This window comes from Bubalus kerabau, chromosome 9 (genome assembly GCF_029407905.1).
Source record: "Bubalus kerabau isolate K-KA32 ecotype Philippines breed swamp buffalo chromosome 9, PCC_UOA_SB_1v2, whole genome shotgun sequence".
Classification (NCBI taxonomy): domain Eukaryota; kingdom Metazoa; phylum Chordata; class Mammalia; order Artiodactyla; family Bovidae; genus Bubalus; species Bubalus kerabau.
The window spans coordinates 55,879,352-55,900,612 of NC_073632.1; the positions used below are offsets into that span (position 1 = coordinate 55,879,352).

The 21,261-nt window shown below is 32.8% G+C and overlaps 1 protein-coding gene across 11 annotated transcripts in view; it reads right to left on the reverse strand.

Moving 5' to 3' along the window:
* GRIK2 (glutamate ionotropic receptor kainate type subunit 2) overlaps positions 1-21,261 on the reverse strand; it is a 753,908-nt gene that overhangs the window by 118,535 nt on the left and 614,112 nt on the right. For all 11 annotated transcript variants that reach the window (XM_055535376.1, XM_055535384.1, XM_055535379.1 and 8 more), the window contains 2 exons: positions 18,686-18,804; positions 14,866-15,083 (listed from right to left, as the gene is read on the reverse strand). In XM_055535376.1, the coding sequence (XP_055391351.1) occupies positions 14,866-15,083; positions 18,686-18,804 (337 nt within the window). The remainder of the gene's footprint in view (positions 1-14,865; positions 15,084-18,685; positions 18,805-21,261) is intronic.

The following is a 21,261-nucleotide window of genomic DNA, read 5'->3' on the forward strand; positions in this document are numbered from 1 at the left end:
TATTGTCAGTATTGTCTTTTTCCATTTTTGTGGCTATATAAGGAAACCCTTTCTCTTCCTTCAGTAGTTTCTCTAACATTTGATTTTTTTAGACTTTGCTTTCATAAACGGACATGAAAATATTTAAATATTATCTGATCATGACTTATCCTCTGAAATTCTGAAACTCCTTTTAAGTCCCCTTTGTGTGTGTTAGTCCCTCAGTCATGTCCAACTCTTTGTAACTCCATGGACTGTAGCCCACAAGGCTCCTTTGTCCACGGAATTATCCAGCCAAGACTACTGCAGGAGGTTGCCATTTCCTATTTCAGGGGATCTGCCTGACCCACAGATTGAACCCATGTCTCTTGTGTCTCCTGCAGGCAGATTCTTTACCACTGCACCACCTGGGAAGCCTCAAATTTGTCCATATGCATTTTTTAAACTAAAAAGATAATTTCATTATTTTTGTTTAAAATAATAGTATATATTTCAATTTAAATACCAGATGGATTATATAAGTCAGTGTAATTTATGCCATCTGCATAAACTATTCAAACAAGTATATTACAATGTTATACCAGTATACACAAGAAATCATTTTGAACTGAGTCACTCCATTGCTGCTGACTGTATCACTGCTGTGTAATTTGCAATAAAAATTACACAGGTGCTAAATCACTTGCTGTACAGTACAACATCATTCATGATACAAAGTTTAAAATAAAATATAATGTATTTAATGGGAAAATATCTTATACAGCCTCAGCTTCATTGTTTCAATTAAATTAGTTATATGAAATAAAATTAAAAATTTTATTTCTCAGTTCCACTAGCCACATTTCAGGTGATCAACAGCCCTGCAGTTTTATGAAAAGCCATAATTAAAAAAATCCAGACCTATTTCTTAGCCTGAGATAGTAAAACTTATTTGAAGAGTTTCATAACAAACTACTGATACTGTCAAAATGTTCCTAAATTCAAGAAAGAATCAAGGACAAAATACTCAAGTGTTTCTCTAATGACTGCTGCTGCTACTGCTGCTGCTAAATCACTTCAGTCGTGTCCAACTCTGTGTGACCCCATAGATGGCAGCCACCAGGCTCCCCCGTCCCTGGGATTCTCCAGGCAAGAACACTGGAGTGGGTTGCCATTTCCTTCTCCAATGCATGAAGGTGAAAAGCGCAAGTGAAGTCGCTCAGTCATGTCCGACTCTTAGCGACCCCAAGGACTGTAACCTACCAGGCTCCTCCATCCATGGGATTTTCCAGGCAAAGTACTGGAGTGGGGTGCCATTGCCTTCTCCTTCTCTAATGACTACTAATAGTAAATCATTGTATCATTATTTTCAAGAAATATCATTAGCAATGTATTAGGCCTGAGATTTGGAAAGAAAAAAAAACTCTGATAAGGATGAGTTAGGGTTCAGTTCAGTTCAGTCACTCAGTCGTGTCCGACTCTTTGCTACCCCATGAATTGCAGCACGCCAGGCCTCCCTGTTCATCACCAACTCCTGGAGTCCACCCAAACCCATGTCCATTGAGTCGGTGATGCCATCCAACCATCTCATCCTCTGTCGTCCCCTTCTCCTCCTGCCCTCAATCTTTCCCAACATTAGGGTCTTTTCAAATGAGTTAGGGTGAAATTAATGAAAGTCAGGGAAGCCTGGCTTGCTGCAGTTCATGGGTTGCAGAGTTGGAAATGACTTAGTGACTGAACAACAATAAGGATGGATAAGGCAGCTACTGTGGGTCTACTGGCAATACAAAAAAAAAAATGTAACTAGGGTTTGGCTATCACTTTTATTTTCAATAGACAATTAATTTTGCTTTTCTAACCACAAGAGTTTTACACTAAGAATGGCATACATTACTGTATCAGTGTAGAAATAAAAGGAAGCAAAAACTTGCAGTGGTTTGACCCCAAAGAGCAGCGCTGCAAGTGAAGCCTGGCAGACTTGATGCTTCCTCAACTGTTTCATTTAGACAAAGTCTTCATAAATTGATCTGAAGACTTTGGTTTGCATAATATTAGTTCTCCGACACCTTCAAATGCAGATACAAGTCTTTTTGTCTTTGGAAGATCACCCTTTACCTAAGGCTAGTGTATTTGGCCTCTTGAGAAGGAATGTTGCTGTTGTTGATTTTTTTTTCCCTTAATTCTTCTTTTTTTTTTTTTCTTACAAATGTAAATAGTGTTTTTCCTGGATTTCAAGGGGATCTATGTCAGATATTCAACACCTTCAACATCGTCACTGGAATTGTCACCAACATATTTGTTTATGAGATCTTTTATAAAACATATGCCTAAGGGTTATAATATTCCAGGCAGGCCTGAAAATGGTTGTATTTAACTATGTTCATTTCTTAGTCATGGCCAACTATGCCATCACTTCATTCCATTTTGATAACATGGATTCTGAATTTGCCCAGTGAAGTTCTAATTATTTGTTGGCATCAGGCTGGGGTCCCTGCTGCTAGCATGTCCTGAGCAGCTGAGTATCAATGAGAAACTGAAGTCCAACCCAAATGCATTCAACGTTAACTCTGTGAGAGGGGCACAGGCATACAAGCGATCTTTCTGATTCATAGAAATGGAAAGGCTGGATAAACTACAGCTAATAGACAAAGAAAAATGTTTTTATGATCATTCCTCTAAATGTTTATTAATATAATTTAACTGAAGAAGGTTAATGATTATTTCTACTACATATCTTTTTTCCTCTTTCATCTGAAGACAAGATTATATTAGGAAGCCTAAACAGATAACTTTTAATATCATCTCTCTACTGATGTTACTTTAAGGTTTCTTTAAAAAAAAATTGTTAAATTTAAATATCTTAAAGCATTGAATTTCTAATATTTTAATGAAATGAACATTAAAAATGAACATCCCAATTTCTTAAATATTTCAGTTAAAAATGATTTCTCTGCTGTATATGTGCATTTATATATGAACATTCTTCACAATTATGCAATGACTAAATTGGGTGGGTTTTGGAAATTAACAAAAGACTTTTTTTTAAACTATGCCTCAAGAAAAAATATTTATATACATATCATAAGAACATTCTCATAACCTTATTCTACTAAATCTTTAAAGTGTATTCCTGAAAAGAGCACCATTACCTGTGCTCGGTAAAAATAGAAGAAATTGTGTAGCTGTATTAGTGCTAAAGTCTTTAATATTGAAATAAGAGGAAAGCCAAGAAGATCAAAATATATCTATAGAGAAAATGCTGGAGGTTATTGCGACAGGATATTAAGAATTGTCTTTGGAGGTTGGACTTGGGACATTTTCCCCTTCTTTTACTAAAATTCTTATGAGTCATATACATTATTTTCATAAGAGAAAAAGAAATTTGTTAAAAATACAATGACTAAAATTTATAGAGAAGAACAATTAAAAATGGGAGTTTTTCTTCTATATAAGAAAAATTCTGAACATGAATTTTTGTCAAAGCAAATCTCACATGTTAATTAAAAAGACCATTATTTAAACTATTAATATAAACCATTAATTAAAAAGCTATATGTAAGTTATGGATGGAAATGGATTCATGATTAGTTTTATTTTTTCAGCAGTACAAGAGCTGAAATAATAATCCAGAAGATTATCCTTAAATAAGTATTTGAAAATAATCTACAATCAAGATTAAATTATTAATGAAATAAAAATGCAATGAAGTGTCAGATCCTAGCATTAACAATAGGTAAGTTGAGTATATTTCCAGGAATTCAAACATTTATATTCGGGGAAATCGTTTCACCTGCTACAGAGTTTAACATTTCAACTATTAAATTCCATACAATAAGAATTGTAGTAAGTACATAGTGGGAGTTTGTCACATGTTCAGGTCTCTATGTAAACAATCTATGAGACCCAAATTTACACCCCTAGTTTTACCTATAAGAACATAGAAACCTGGAGAGCCTGGCTAAATAATCCCAAGTGGGAGACAGATGTAGGATTTCATGCCACAATCTAGACTATGCACTTAATCATTATGTTAAAATGCATTACAGTGGCTCAACAACTCTTTATATACATTATTAATGCTGTTTTCTGTTTCTGTGGTCTGTACTTAATTGTTTTTGTAGTAAATTAAAATGAGGCACAAATTCACAGTGTTCTGAAAACAGTCAAGGGACCTACGAAGCAAACTAATTTATGGTATAGCCTCAAATTAGCTGTAATTACAATATTTAATAAATGAAACACCTACTTTTAGAGATAATCAAATCTTTTCACTATACTCCACTAGTATAGGCTAATAACAATCAAAATCATTATTCAAATGCTGTCAGGAAATATAAAAGTACAATTTATTGCCAACCCTGTAACATTTTCTACCAAAACAGATTTCATATGGAAACTGGTTATAAGAAAAATAAATTATGTAATCATCAATAATTTAACTTCAATTAAGCTGGCATGTTTTATTCCTAAATAACTCATTCATTCAAGTATGTTTGCACATATACACATACATTCACTCATCTGAAATGTTCTGTATTTATTACTATTAAAGAATTTCTCTGAATATTTGAGTCCAATAAGAGTACTCACCAGTAAGCATTAGAGATTTTAACAATTGTAGACACTGCCAGGATCATTAATATTACAGAAAAAAAAATGAGTTGACTAAGACATTTAATAGTAATGTTTAATCCAGTTTTATTTTTAAAACAATATTTTTAGGACACTTTTATTCAGCTTGCAGTTACCAATGCCTAGTAACAAGTTCTGAAGTTTATTTTGTCCTTTTTTTCCAATCTATGTGTGGGTTAAGCAGAAGGATATAAAAAACTAGGAATGAGTTATGACTTCTTTACTCCTTGTGAATATGCATGATAATTGAGTATCAGATCACTGAGTGTCAGAATGACTCAAAACCATACATTATGTTTGCTTTCAAAGGGGGAGGAGGGAGGAGGGTTCAGGATGGGGAACACATGTATACCTGTGGCAGATTCATTTTGATATTTGGCAAAACTAATACAGTTATGTAAAGTTTAAAAATAAAATAAAATTAAAAAAAATAAATTTAAATAAAATTAATTAAAAAAAGAAAAAAAAAAAAAACAAAGGGGAATAACCATTGGCGGTAGCAGTAATAGTAAACTTCATTTTACTTTATGATATAATGAAAGGACTAACTTAACAATCATGTGATGTCTTAAATCAGCTCTTAATATCAAAGAACAAAGTTATATTACTGTTATTCAGACTTTGGGAAAGGAATAAGGCACAAATGAACAAAAGAAAAATTCAACTGACCAAAAATTCTAATTAGTGTCAATTCCATTTGCAAGGAAAGAAGAGCTTCTCTCCAAAGAGACATTACAGTGCATGCAAAATCAAGAACATTAACTGCCAGAGATATTCTGGATTTAGTAGTGGTTTCAGTGTTGTCACTCTGTAATTAACAGACAATCCAGAGGAATAGAATAATATGTCTTTTATGATATTTTAAAGTTGGATGCCCCCCAAAAAACCCATAAAAAAGTAAGCATGATTAATAGATCTTAGCCCCAATGCCAATAAATGTAATTTCCTAAAAAATTTACATAACAGAGAGCCTGGATTTTTTGTTCATACATTTGTTTTCAAATCACTCTTGTATACGGTTATGTATGTAGATGAAATCATCACTTGATTTTTAAGAAATAAAACATGATATGTTTTTTTATATTTATCTCAAGCCTAGTTTTTGTGTGTCCAAAAATGCATCTTTCTTGAATTTCCTTCAAATTTTTGCCTAACCAGTGGCTATGAACTCTTACAGTGACAACTATTATCCATTATCCAGCACTTGACATGTCAGCTCGACATCGCTATATTAACTGATTTTCAAGTTTTCTCATTCCCTGGGGGGCCCTCTCTCCTACAATTGATGAGATACAAGGCAGTGTTTGAGCTGCCATCCTGACCTCACAAACAGCAAGAGTCGTCCCTGCACAGAGCAGAGAAGGGAAGGCAAAGGAGAGAGAGAACCACAGCTATCCTGGAATAACAGGAGCTCCAGGTATTTGCTTTCCAAGGCAATTAAAACATTGTTTCTCAAACTTTACACTTCAGTGGAACACATGACTTCTTTCTTTCATTCAAGTGCTGCAAGTCTTCATTGGTACATATTGAAACTGTAACAATTAGAGACTAAATTTTTGTCTCTGATATTTCACAGAAGCTAGAATAAAAGTGGCTGCTCCTTCCAAGTTTAAATACATTGAAACTCTAATCACTTATAATTCCCAGAATGGTGTTATCGCTTACTTTTTAACTACTGAATTCACTCTGGCAGAACTTTGGTAATAAAAACCATCATATTCTAATTTTCAGACAGCTTGATAGAACCTCTCTTCTTAGTATAGATAAAGTGTAATGGAGCACTTTCTTTCCCATAGGAAAGTCTTTGACTCATATGCTCTGATGCCAGCTAGCCTTCACATCTGCTGTTTCACAATTGATAGCTGTAACTTGGCATGCTAAACTAGTGTCTGATGAAGCAGCTTTCCTCAAAGGCACCATTTTATTTCTTGCAATGGGAACATAGTAAAATGGTGTTGGTTTTCTGTAGGCCTTATGCAAATCCCTGTAATAAACATAGGATTGGGCCTCACATACAATAAATTGTGTGTTAGATGAGGATGGGGGAAGGAGACAACCTCTTTGGGTAAAAATCACTCCCTTATTCTGCCAATAAATTAAATGCATCATAAAGACTTGGTTTAAATATTTCAAACTTGACTAATTAATATTAAAGCCATACTAGACACTGAAAAGAATACAAAAACACTTCAAAAATACCAACCGTATAATATTAAACAAAACATTAGCATTTAAACTAATGTTAACAGTGATCCATTACCCATAATCAATATCTTGATATCATTAATAGAGAAAAAAATAATTTTGGAGAGTCAGAGAAATAACATGGCTACAAAATCTGTGTTGAGTTTTTTTTTTCCCTAGAAAAAAGTATCTGATGAAGAATACATCAACATGAAGAAATGAAGAAATGAACATTTCAGTAATAGTATTAATCACTAATCTAAACTGACTACTCAGATATGCTGGTCTTCAATCATACAAAACTTGTAAGTTTTGTTTCACTCTTCTAAGCTTGTAGAAAAAAATTCAAAGTAAACTAAATTATCCCCAAAGTTGAATACACGAAGTAAACAAAAAATTTAAAATGAAGTCTGTATTTATTCTGAATAACCACAGAGTAATTACCCAGGTAGAACTTGCAAGCAAGTTATCAAGAATAGATTTTGGCCAAGATTTAAACTATCTGGTTTTCCCATTCCCCAAGATAGAGCAGAATGTCAGGTTTAAGAAACATTTTGCTTCAGTTTAGATCCATAGGTGGATACTGAAGAATTATAGTGACACAAAGGAAGACTTCAATTTTAATTATGTAATAATTTATTCCCATCCATTAATGTAGGTACTCTTTTTTTCCAAAGGAAAGGAGTGACAGTGGCTCACCAAATATTACAGAATTGTACAATAAGCTCAGGCAAGAAAACTGCATGAGCCCAAATTTCAAATGGTTCAGGTTGGGAAGTTCCCCTGGGGGAGGGAATGACAACCCACTCCAGTATTCTTGCCTGGAGAATCCCATGCACAGAGGAGTCTGGTGGGCTATAGTCCATAGTGTCACAAAGAGTCAGACACAACTGAGCAACTTAGCAGGCCCACACATAGTGTGAAGTATTTCATCTCTTCTTAATCTCTCCATTAGGAAAACAGAAAAGTCGCACGTATTAACACAATCCTTTCAAGACTCTAGTATGCCCTGTTATAGGTCTCTTCTTTAATTGCCCCTCCATCCCCGCCTTGACAGAAGAAACTGCAATAAAGGTCTATAAAGGAAAGGTGAATATATTCACTGCTCAGTTCCCATAAGACATATGCTTTCTCAACTTGTTAGGTACACAAACAAAAATCAGGTTTTACCCCACCATATTTCTTTGAGCAAGGAGAAAGTTCTAACCTTCTTCATCCAGCTACAAGACAGTTCTTATGCACACCTATCAAGAGCCTCCAGGAATTGTGTCAAAAGTGAAGATGTAATTATACTATTTATTCTCAGCAAACCTGTTCAAAAGGCTTTAAACAGAATTCAAGTAAATAATCTAAAAGAAGTAAGAATATGGTCAGCAGAATTACCATTTCATGCCTTTGTCTGATATTTTGCAATGTCTGAGTTGCAGAAGAGAAAAATGCCCACTGTAAAATGAAAGAAGTAGAAGTGGACGCAATTAGTTAATAACAAGTATTACCAATAAACAAGGGGCGATTTAAATATCAAATTAACTCTTTCTGCACATTAGAATCACCAGTGGAGGTTATAAAAAAGATGCCCAGGATCCTGCCTCAAGGAAGTTTTAATCACTTGGCTTGGAAAGAAGTGCTCTTTGAAAGCTCCCCAAGTGATTCTAATGTTCTAACGTGCAGATAGGTTGAGACTAATGATGTACACGAAGGATATTTTAAAAATAAAATAAAATTTAAAAAAAAAGATGTTTATAACTTAGAGGATGGTATATCCAATAGGACAAAATAGTGACTCTATCCTTTGTAAAAGAAAAGCTGATATGAAAACCAAGACTATTATTCATCAGTGATATGATTGTCACAGACAAGACCATATTTCCATATGCTATGCATAAGATTTAGTCCTATAGTTTGCCATATTTTCTAGGACCTCAGTAGATAAAAAAATAGCCCCATGATTTAAAGTAGTGCTTTAACTGGGGGTTCTAATAAAGTAGTCAGTATGACTAACTTTACTGGGCTATGGTCTAGAACAGGGGTCCCCAAACTCTGGGATCTAATGTCTGATCATCTGATGTGGAGTTGATATAATAATAATAGAAATAAAGTATACAGTAAATGTAATGTTCTTGAATCATCCTGAAAATATCCAGACACCCCAGTCCGTGGAAAAATTGTCTTTTGTGAAACTGGTCTCTGGTGTCAAAAAAAGTTGGGGACTGCTGGTCTAGAATTTTTGATGCATACATAGGGAGGCATACTCTTATCAATGAGTCAAACATTTTTATCACAAAATTTGCTGCCAATATAACTATTCTCATATTAATATTTTATCTTTAAATTATTTTATAGTTATAGAGAAAATATTTCCCATGTGAGACAGAAAAATAACATTTGAGACCTTTTTTGCTAGGAGGAGAAAGGGGGGTATCAGTACTAAGCATAAATTGATTCCAAGTAGGTTAAATTAACTGTGAACAAAGCTGTATGCTGGTTAGTGATACCTAAATAAAGGGGGCAACCCTTAGATTGAGCAAATATTTAAGAAATAATCCCTGTACTTACTAAAGTACCATATGAATTTTCCAATTATTATATTGTTAAAGAATCCTTTCTGGATAATGGTAGAAATCATTAGAATATATTAAATAGTAAATCTGGTACACAATGAAAATCATACTCAATTTCTATCCATGTGCAAATAATTATTGAACCTTTTTTTTGTGATCACCATGCTTAATTAAAAATTTGCCATATAAAATACAAAGTCATTAAAGAATAAGTTCTGGAGATATAATGTGAAGCATATGATTATAGTCAACAATACTGCATTATAAACTTCCAAGTTGCTAAGAAACTAGATCTTGATTGTTCTAACCACAAAAAGGAAATGATAATTATGATGTTACTAAGACGTTGTCTAATGCTATAGTAGTAACCATACTGCAATACATATGTCTCTCAAATCAATACGTTTTTCCCATAAACTTACACAATGCTGCATGTTGATTATATAAAAATTAAAAATAAATAAAAGAAATTCAAAACTAATGTTAAATACCTTTGCCATGTCCAAAAACTATTCTAGGTCAATTTCCTGAATATGCAAAATGGAAATTCCCAAGTATTTTACCATCAACTTACGGGGAAAATAAACATTTATTTCAGAGAACACTTTTTGATCTGAAAAATAACTATAGATGCCATGTTAAGAATTTACTTTTCTAATGTTTAAATCTCTTTATAGTAAATATATTATAATTCCATTAGCACCACTATTCTCAATAAAAATAACAGAATTTATGTTCTGCAGAAATTAAGATCTATGAATAGTATGCTTCTAAATCCATTTATTAAGTGCATGCAGTAAACTGTTAAGTTTTTACATTCTATCCCTTGACTCAGAAACTACTTATGTTCTTCTGGCATTTAAGAAGCAAAAATCAGTCAAGCTTTCAGAAAATCATTACAGGCATGCCACACAAGCAATTCAGCCTTAAAAACCTATACTGTCACCCCAGCATAATTTAATTTTAGAAGACCATTGAACTGATAAGCTCAGAACAAGTAGCAGACTATACAGAACATGCTATAGTTGTATCTGCCCCAATGGTTTAATGCAAATGTTTTAGAAACTTAATATGATCAAACAGTTGAGGTCATGTGGGTAAGCCCAAATGACTAATGTATTTAGCTCTTTTGAGTAATGATGGTTATGCCATGATGTCTTTGGCTATTACTTTTATTGTCGATATTATGAGTTCCTTGGTTATTGGTTTCATAATTAATAAGTCACTTAACCTCTCCATGGCCCAGTTTCCTCATCTGTTAAATGAGCATAATGATAATTGCTTCCTACCTTGATAGGGGTTGCTGGCAAGATTAATGAGTTGGCATTTAGAATGTACTTTGAATTCTTCTAAAGAGGGAAACTATGCATAAAAAAAATGAAACTAAATAATACCTTCTTTTTTACTAAGTAACAAAAGATAAAACTACCCTCCCCAGATGGATTAATCCATTTGCTTGCATTCCTAACTCTGTAACCTTCATACATTCTTGAATAAATTGATTTTTTAACCCAAGGTTAAAATGAAAATACTATGGAGGGCTACATATTTTGAAGAAACTTTTCCAATTCTCTACAGGATAGAAAATTTTTCAAAGTAAACGCATATTCTAAACATAGCTAAAATCCTTCATCACAGGTGTTGCATCAATGAATGCAATATTCATTGTTCCAAAAGATAACTGTACAGAATTTGGTTAAAAAAAGTGAGTTGCTGCCGTAAAGGAAACCTAACTATGTAACACTGATAGTAGGTGGTGGAGTTAGGAATTAAGCTCAGGTTTCTTTGATTCCAGTTTCCTTCCCTCTTAACTATTCTAAATTGTAGAATATAGGTTCAGAAGTATTAAGTGATTTACATTAGATATTTGATACTACTTAAATGTCCTTTCAACATATGGCAGAATTTATTAAATAACTATAAAAGAGGACATGTATTTCCTGTGATATCTTTAGGAAAGACAGACTATATTAGTGTATGTAACAAAACCAGAGATTTCAGGGAGACCAAACCCAGAGAGAAAATTTCAGAAATTGAAAAACCTGAGTCATGAGTTGCACAGAAATAAGGTGATTTCAGCATCATTTGTGAAACACATGATTCACTTTAAAAATCTAGGGATTCTCAAAAGAGACTATAATACCTATAGGCTATAGCCGAGTTATTTTTGAGCTGATCTACATGTATTCATTCTCCTAATCTTTATACTTCAAGGAGAAAAGTATTTGCTAGTTGCTTGGTAACATTCTGTATTGTGTTGGGGTGAGGTTTCAGTTTGGCTGCACCAAGTTCCTAGATTCTGAGAAGAATGGTTTGACTCCTACTTTATTGTTTTTCAATAAGATCCCTGGGCCCTCAGCTATTTTATTAACTAAATATGACTGTGAACATATTGGTGATGTCATATAGCTTTCTATTGTTTTACATGAGATTACAATGAAGAACCACCGTCTGCTCAGTTTTGAGTTATTTTCCCAGTCATCGCTTTACATTTATCCCTGGAGAGAATATGTGTGGCGTGTAATGGATATAGGGGAAATGAATGAAATCTTCTTGACAACAGTTTACATGTAAGGTCAATGAACAAAGTCAGGCATGTTCTTTGGAAGAAGAATTATTCAGTGCTGTAGAATGACTGTGTAACTCTGTTTCTGCAATACTGAACACTCACCCCTCCTTTAAGCCCGGATATCTTGAGCCAGCTCTTGCTTGTAGTAATACACTTATACCATTCTTTAAAATAATTTTTGGAACTGAGCTGTTCCAGAACAATTAGCTAACAGCAGGGTCTTATTCAATTAGTAAAAACAAGATGGAAATTCCTTTAGAAAGTCAATGCCTTAAGGGTGCTTCCTAGAGTGTTTGTATGCATTGCTGTTAATTAAGAAATAAAATAATGGTATCAGATGTAAATTGACTATACACAATAGTCTCTGATTCATTGTAGAATTTCAAAATGAGTGTGCAATTGCTTAAATTCCAGATTGGTAGGGATTTTTTTTTTTTTAATTCATACTAATAGCTGGTATAGAAAGTGAAAGTGTTCATCTCTCAGTCATGTCCAACTCTTTGGGACATTCTGGACTGTATCCCGCCAGGTTCTTCTGTCCATGGAGTTTTCCTGGCAAGAATATTGAGTGGGTTGCCATTCCCTTTTCCAGGGGATCTTTCCAACCCAGGGATCGAACCTGGGTCTCTGGCATTGCAGACACCAGGAAAGGAGCTTTCATATGAAAAAAAATTCATACCAATACCTAGTATAAGCATATAGTTTAACAAGCCAAAATATGTAGCTGAAATTAGTATCATTTAGGGATACACTAAAATAACTAAAGAAAAATCAACATTTACTGAATACTGTATCCTTTTACATTTTAATGCCTTTTCAAGTTTCAACAGTAAGATGTCAGCATGTGATAAAACTATCAACATAATTGTCACCTTAGTGATTATCACTGTGTGGTTTTTATTGTGACTACTGCACATTCCCAAAGGCTTCAATTTTACAGAAAGAAAGTCTGTGCTGCTAGAAACAGAAAGTTGTTTCACATCAATTTTCTCTGGGTGCTAGAGGCACTCCCATGTATGAGAAAGGAAAACTAGAGATGAAAGACTAAGAAGAAAACTGAAAAGTAAAGAAAAGTGAAGTTAGGCAAAATGATACTGCAAGAGAGCAACTGAACTAAAACAACAACAGCAGCAACAAAAAGCATAGCAGAAGACTAGAAAGATTGTAAAGAAAAGAAATGGAGAAATAAGCTCAAAGAAGGGGAAAAGGTGAAAATTTTCAGTGATTTTTCCAGAGGTGTATCTTGCTATAATACACAAGAGCTTTGAAACATGATATGTGAGCAATCTAGAAAATAAAAACAAATTTGAAGTATTTGTGAGGCTAAAATAATTACTTCTGGTATCAGACCACTTGCATTAGTATTTATATGCATTATTGTACAAACTCAACTTCAAAAGTCCCTCAAATACTGTGATAATTTAAATGCACCACATATTCACTCTCTACAGAGTTACTAACACTGATGATATACATTTATAATTTTAAACAGCTAGTCTCTTTTTTTATTAAAAAAGGTTTTTTTAATAAGAAAAACAATATTAATATGCAATACTCAATTGGGAAAAATGATCAATTGCAATTAATATAATCAAATAGCACCATATTGATCTCAACGACTTGCTCATACTTGATTACTCAATAAATTTAATTAAATGATAATAATTTTCCAATTAAATGTAAAATATGCATCCAATCTTTAAGCTAGCCATTAAAAATATTCTCTTTGAAAGCAATTTAATTTTAAGAATTATGTGTATTTGACTAAAACATTCAATCAATCTCATTCTTTAGGCATTTGGTGATCTCCAGAACCCCCCAAAAGCTGATTTAATTTGGTAAGAATTTTTACAAAGAAAATTATATAATTATTTGTCAAGTTAACTCCTATTAAATCCTGTTATATGATCACTGATCCCATCTCCAACAAACTTTAAGTTTCTTAAAAGTGAGAATTAGATATCATTTGCCCTAGAATACCCAATGTGTAGCACAGTTTCTGGTACTTGGTAGGTGCTTCCTGGAGGTTTGTTGAAATAATTTATTTTATAGCTTGAGTCAATTATTTTTTAAAGAGAAAAACAATCTACCACTTCTGCACATTTGAACTGCCAATTGCATTTGTGTGAACAATGACGGAAACTACCAAGGCTTAAAAATTTGCTAAATTACAAACAATATAAAAATACTCAGTAAAATAGAAAATAAATTATGACATGATACTGATTCCCTAAAGTGGAATCTCCTCATTGGCTCTACTCTGACCCAATGAGATCAGTGGAAGTAAGGAGACAATCTGAATATTAAAGAGGAGGACAAGATGCTATGGGCCTGGAATTTGGTGCCACCATAATTTCCATTAAATGTTTAACAGACTTCCCCACTGGAAACCACTGCATGCCAATGGGGTAGCCCATTTTGAGATTCTTCGCCTTCCAGAATATTAGATGGATGATTGTCCAGCAAATAGGAACTGTTTGTGCTTCTTTTCCTTGTTTTTCTGTAGGCTCTCAACAAGTAAAACCTGTTTCATCTTAACAGAAAGAAATGCCTATATGGAAAACATTCTTACATATAATCATTTTATTCTTCTGGAATATCCACACCTTGTAGAGTCTGAATCTCCCACTATTCAATTTTCGTTAGATATAGTACTTTGTCTAGTTACATTCAATGACAAAACCTTGGTGGGGAAAATAATGTTACTTCTGAACAGATTTTCCTCCAAACAAAGATGAAATACTTATAAAGCAAGAACTCCTTGCCATTTGCAAGTATTAAAATTATTTGCCTTGATGACCATATATTTAGTTGAATATGTCTCCAACCCATGAGAAATATGCTATTGATTATTCTCTACAAATAACAACGTTCCTATGCTCTTACATTCATTAACAAGAAAAGGTTTGTTCGTATTCTATCATTTTAATACATAAATTTTAGATAACCAGTAGGACTTACCTTGAAAAAAGTCATGGTTGCACCATCCTCTACTGCTCCATACTCTATCTTGGTTTGTTTAGCTAAATCATCAGCAGAGTCAATAGGGGATTCCATGCGCTCCACTGTCAGAAAGGCGGCTAAGTTAGCAGTATACGAAGAAATGATGATAAGTGTGAAAAACCACCAAATGCCTCCCACTATCCTGGTGGAGAGCGCTTTGGGCATGAGCTCAGAACCTAACAAAGATTGGGGGGAAAAGGTAAGACGAATACAGAGAATTTGATCAGCAGTCAGGTACTTTTGGTCACAGTGGAAGAATGGAATCACTGTGTAATAAAAGCTTAAATCATAGATTTACATATCACTTTAGTAAGCAAGGAACAACCCCGTGGAAGAGCAGAGGCTAATTTGAGATAGCATGTCTCTTAGGACAGCTGTGTTTACATATAGTGACAGGAGACTGGAGCTCTACCTGAGACAGTACAAAATAAGAATCACATATTAATGACTGGATAGCCTTTATAAAAATAGCCTTAGAATGGAGAATATCTCTCCTGTTTATAAGCTACTTTAATAGATTTTCATATTCTTGTAGTTAAGTAGGTTTTAGAAGAAATGATTTAATGTACATTTTGATCCATTTCTTAACAAGCTTTATTTATGAGAAGTTTCATTATTCATGTGTATGAAGCTCAAAAATCTTGTCTATACTGCCATTTTAAAAAGTAATGTATGAAAACAATTTCAATTATCCACATTTTTTGAGCCAGGGGGCTTCAGTCCAGTTTTTATTTTAAAATAGGTAGTGAACTATTTTTTTATGCATAAACAAATGTCTCCTGTCACTATAGTTAGCTTCAGTGAGGGAAATCAGAATAAGAATAAATAGTTAAATTGGCATAAATTTATTTTTATACACATACAAATTTCATAGTTATAGTACAATATGTGGCTGGAGTTGCCTGCTCATGGTATTAATAAGAGAATGAGATCTGATCATTACATATTGCTTTTGATTATTATTAATTTTAATTAATTTAGATTATACATTAAAATTCTAACACTTTTTAAGTTGAGTCTATTAGTTTTACCATGTTATTTATAGCCTTAATATGTAAATGTATAAATATCAGCATGTATAACTTTTTTAATAAGAAAAGTATACAAAATTTATGTATATATATTACTATTTACCCTTCATCATTTTGAACCTATAATCAAGAAAGCACTATCTACAAATAAATTAATTTTAATAAGGTTTGAGTAAAATGGAATGAAGCAAAGATGGACTCCATGTTTTATATATTTTTAAATATAATAATGAATCCAGTAAGATAACATATCTCTATATGCATTAAACATACAACAAATTATTCATGCTAACATTGAAAAGAAGTGGTATCATGACTTGGTTCTAGCAAAACAGCCCATCTTATACTGCAGTTCATCTTACCCTTCCAATTTCAAACAAACAAACAACATTTTAGAAAGCAGACAGACTTGGACATGACAGCCAACTCCAGCTCCAGACTCTTGCCTACCACTCTGTAAGAAAAACAAAACAAAATAAAACAGAAAAGTACCTTTCTGATGTAGTTGCTCCTAGGCCCTGTCAGACACACACTTGGACACTGAAACACTAAAATATTCCCACCATGATCAGCAGCTTTGGCTGCTCAGTCTACCATTTCTTTTCTTTTTTTTTTGAACACCACCACCAATAAAGTCAAACAAGACTGGGAAAGAAAAGAACAGTGGAGACATTCGACAAAAATGGCCCAATTACCACAAGTTCATATCTTACCCAAGGACTTAAAGTGAATACCTCTTAGGCTAGTGAATCAGAGCCTGGTTAGGGGCTGACTGTCATGTACTCAAGGTAACGTCATGTCCAGCACTATATCCCACTAATTCCTGGGGAGCTGGGCATCAGCCAGAATAGTATGGGTTCCTCTTTCATGTATCCACCAGCAGTGAAGTAGTTATGTGGCAAAGCAAATGTACATTTGAATTTTTCATTGCTTGGATTGCTTGTCATCATTTTTAGAGATATTAGATATAATTTTATTTCTTATTGCTAGATTTTATAAATATCAAGTTATCTCACCAATATTGAAATTCAAAAATAACCAAATATTTTATAAATTATACATAAAAATAATATCCTATTTTTCAAAGTGGTAGGAAAAATAATTTTAAAAACTTCATTATGGTTAGATCTTTACTATGAGAATAATTCATTCCAGGCTATCAAAGTTAGTTATTAGCAGGTTACTAGCAATGTGCCTGGGTAAATCACATAATCCAGTGCTACTTGGAAGAGATTCCTGTCTCGTGATTTATTTTTATTCACTTTTATATTTTTTAAAATAACTCCAATATTATCTTCCCACTGTAAATAAATCTAAGGGGGAAAAAAAAGCCACTGGACCCAAAATGTAGGAAAGGGCAAATACAGTTATTGATTATTCATTTTATTTAGAAAGAGATGCCACATGCTTAATTAGTTTATGTAAGAGTTCTCTGAACTTTCAAGTTTCAGATTTAAATATGTATATATCTGGATGTTCTTATTTTTAAAAGCAAAAATTATCTAATTAGTAGGATTGCTTGCAACATGAATTTAAGTTAATTTTTTCCTTTTAATATGCAATATTTACTTTTAGTTTAGGAAGGAGTTTATAAATGAAACAGTCAGAAATAATGGATTTATGCATAATATTAAACATGCAAAAGCAAAGTACCTATTTTATTAACAACAATTTATAATTTAACAATAAATTTTCTCTTCTTCAGTGCTGTAATGCAATTGCCAAATGAATTTCTTCAATGTGGATCATAAATACACCAGTAAAATTTAAGGTAAACCCTTATATGGGTGTAGTAACCCTTATAAATAGTATGTTTTCTTTCTTTAATCCAGTCACTGTCAGTTGTTAAAGGGCATTTTGATTTATTTACAAAATTTAAAAACTTAAAAATATTACATTTTAAATGCATAAAATCATCTGGTTTTGAAATCTTTTATATTGAGTAGTAGATCTGACATATTAATTTACTGAACTTTATATAAATATTAAAAGATTAATAAAAGAAATCACAGCAGCAAAAATAAAAAAATCAGCTTGGGAGCACTGAGACTAAAATAATAAATTCATAGTTATAAATATACCATTAAAACATATTGCATGTATTATGTCATTTTCTAAGAAATGTAGCTTTTACTTTTAACATTAATATTATAATTTTTAAATAATTATGAAAGAGTATTTTTGCATGCACTTCTGAGCATGCAATACTTTATATTCTTATATACTATCAGATGCAGCTAATATTTTACTTGTAAAGGTAACTCTAAATGGTTAAATATTTTATTTTTACAAATTTATATGCAGTAGATTTACTAATCATGCAATACAAAGGCATCTAATCATTGAGAATTGATAGGAAAGGGAATTTTTTACATCAAAATGAAACAGGAAACAGGAGCAATACACTGTATTCTTGTCTCAAGAAGATGCAGTCTTAGTGGTGCTTTAAACGCAGCTTCTAGCTAATGGATCAGGTTAGCTTGGTTATCTATGAGATAATGTATCTACTATAGGTTAAGAAAGTTAGATGATATACTTTATGTGCAATTGCAAAAGCTAATTATTTTCTCAGAATCTCCCTTGGATGGGATTTGAGAATGCCTAAATGCATCAGATAGATGGAGAAGCTGGATTATGGTTACATGCAGAGAGGCACCCATGCAAGCGACTTGTGCCAGCGAGAGCTGTCACCCCCAGCAAAGAGTGGGACATGGTGCCCAAGGGAAATAGCAGGCTGAATCGTATACCTTGCTGCATGAGAGCTCCAACTCCAAACCAGAAACTATTTAGCAAGGTGAAATTGTTTTCCACCACGTCTGAGTCAGGGTTGCAAGGGTGTGGGTTATACCACTCATAGGGACTAAACCTGTGGTAATTGACAGAAGAAAAGAATATATTTAAATGGCAGTAAGAAGACATTCTATCCAGCATTTTTGCTGCAAAAGAAACAGAAAGACAGGTAAGATTAAGCAGAAACCAGAAATCAGCATTTTTATAGTACAATTTCATATTCATGACAGCAAATTCTAGTTTTTAAAGATACCTATCCTTATCAGCTGATTACATACTAAGATAATTAGTAGCATTTCTTTACCATATATGACATAAGAGAAAAATCTGTGTATCAGTAAACAAAGATTTTTAAGATGTAGGCTTTTCAAGAGAAGGATTAACAAAATTTTTTTAAAGACTAGAAATTCATTAAAGAAGAAAAACAGGTATGAAATAAACATTTTTAAAACTGTGGAAAAATTGTTAAAGACAGGAGAAATGATACAAAATCACTTCGAGAATTTTTTATGTTATAATAGAAACTACCAAAGTGAAAGAGATTAGGTAATCAGTGAATAATTATTTTTCATCTAAGAATACAGTACCATGTATTTATATCTTTATGTGTGACAAACTCAAATCCAAACAGAAAACCAAATCAGAATGAACTACACTCTTATATATGCTTCTGACTTCATTATGTGTTTTAGAGAGGCTGGCTATATGCAAGATATCAAAGCAGTGTGAGAAGCAGGAATGCTCACAGAGACTGGGTATCCACATATTATTTGTTTTCAAATCTACAATTAGTTTGAATCACTGCTTTAAGACAAAGAAAATTAATCTAATTTTTGAGGCCAATTATAGATGGTTTTAGAAATATAAACAAAATTTCTTAAAAAATTTAAACCAAGAACTTTATAAATTGTCATGTGTACACATAATTTATCCTACTTATAATCCATTATATTTTTCAATTAATGGTACTATCAAAAAATAAACTAACAAAATATTTTCCCTAATATCTCATATTTTAAAGCCACTCTTTTACAAATCAAAATTAGTGTGCGTGCCCTTTATGAAAGCATTAAAAAATCTTGCATTCAATCAAAGTTACTTGAATAATGTATCTGTCACTTCAGAAAGCCCAATTTTCTTCACAATAATTTTCTGACATATTAAAATTCAGAAGATCAAACAAACCATTTACATCCTCCTAATGCAATTTTTAGAACACCCTTGTTTTAATAGCCTATCCTTGACAAACGAAGGAATGTTTTGTTTGGTTCTCTAAGTTAAACTGACACACTGAACAGAAAGGTTGATTGGATAGTAATTAAACATTCTGATCTGATTTGTTATGTCTGACTGAAGTAGAACTAGCTTTCGTCGTAAACATTTTATTTTTATTTAAATGCCTTTATTACTTTTACCCTAGTAAAAATAGTTATATACATTTTTAAAAGTACTTCAAAGTATTAGAATGTTGGTCATCAAACTTTATCCAAGACTGTCTTTTTAAAAAAAGAAAAATATTATTAATTTTCAATTAACTATCCATAAAAAATTCACTGTTCATCAGAAGAAATGTGATCTAGTAATCAGATCACAGGCTCTGCAGCTGGACCATGCACTCCATGGCCTTGGACAAGTTATATAAAGTCTATTTTTAAACAATAAATATTTTAAAATGTGACTTTGCCCATAGATACATATTCTGACTCCTATTCTGATTCCTGGATAATTAAACTTTTCTTTTCCTACTGTTGACAGTATATCAGCTATAAACATAAAGCTGGTCTGTAAAAGCTGAATTTAGTTTTTGTACATAACAAATCCTAAAAACATAACCACAGAGAGTGAGCATGTAAAACCTGGCTAATCAAGATCTCTGATTTTCACACAGAATCCCATGAGCCCTTGAATTTTATAAGTGCTTCAAGGGATTCCATTCAATGGGGTGAGGGAGATGTAGTTTTGGGGGTTGCAGAAATGGAAGTATAAATATGGAGGGTTCTGCCCTTCCTCTCCATATGTGTATATATTTATACATGTATATATAAAAATATACATATATTTTTCATTCTGAGAAGGTAGGAAAGGAAGGAAGAAAGACAGGGGAAGAGAAATGAGGGAGGAAAGTGGAAAGAAATGGAAAAAGCAGGGAGGAAAAATCTGGAAATACACTGGTTTCAAGAGACTAATAAGTACCACAGTGAGTGATTCTTATATAACTTAATTGAAAGAAAGGAAAAAATGTATATGACATACTAATACTTAAATTCAATTATGTACACCTTTCACCTTCTCCACTCTGTCTGCTTTTTACTTTAGCATGAAGACCTCCAGTGGCCCCAAATGAGGTAGAATTAGCTTAACAAAAATGCTATCTAACTTGAATTTGCAATTTGTTCTTCATGGTGACACTCAGAAAGCTTTTCTTCTGTCTCCATTTGATGCAGTAACATTCTTCTAATGGTGTGATGCAAGTTATCCTTCAACACACACACACACACTTCACTGGCCTTGCACTGGCCTTTATCTGCTTATC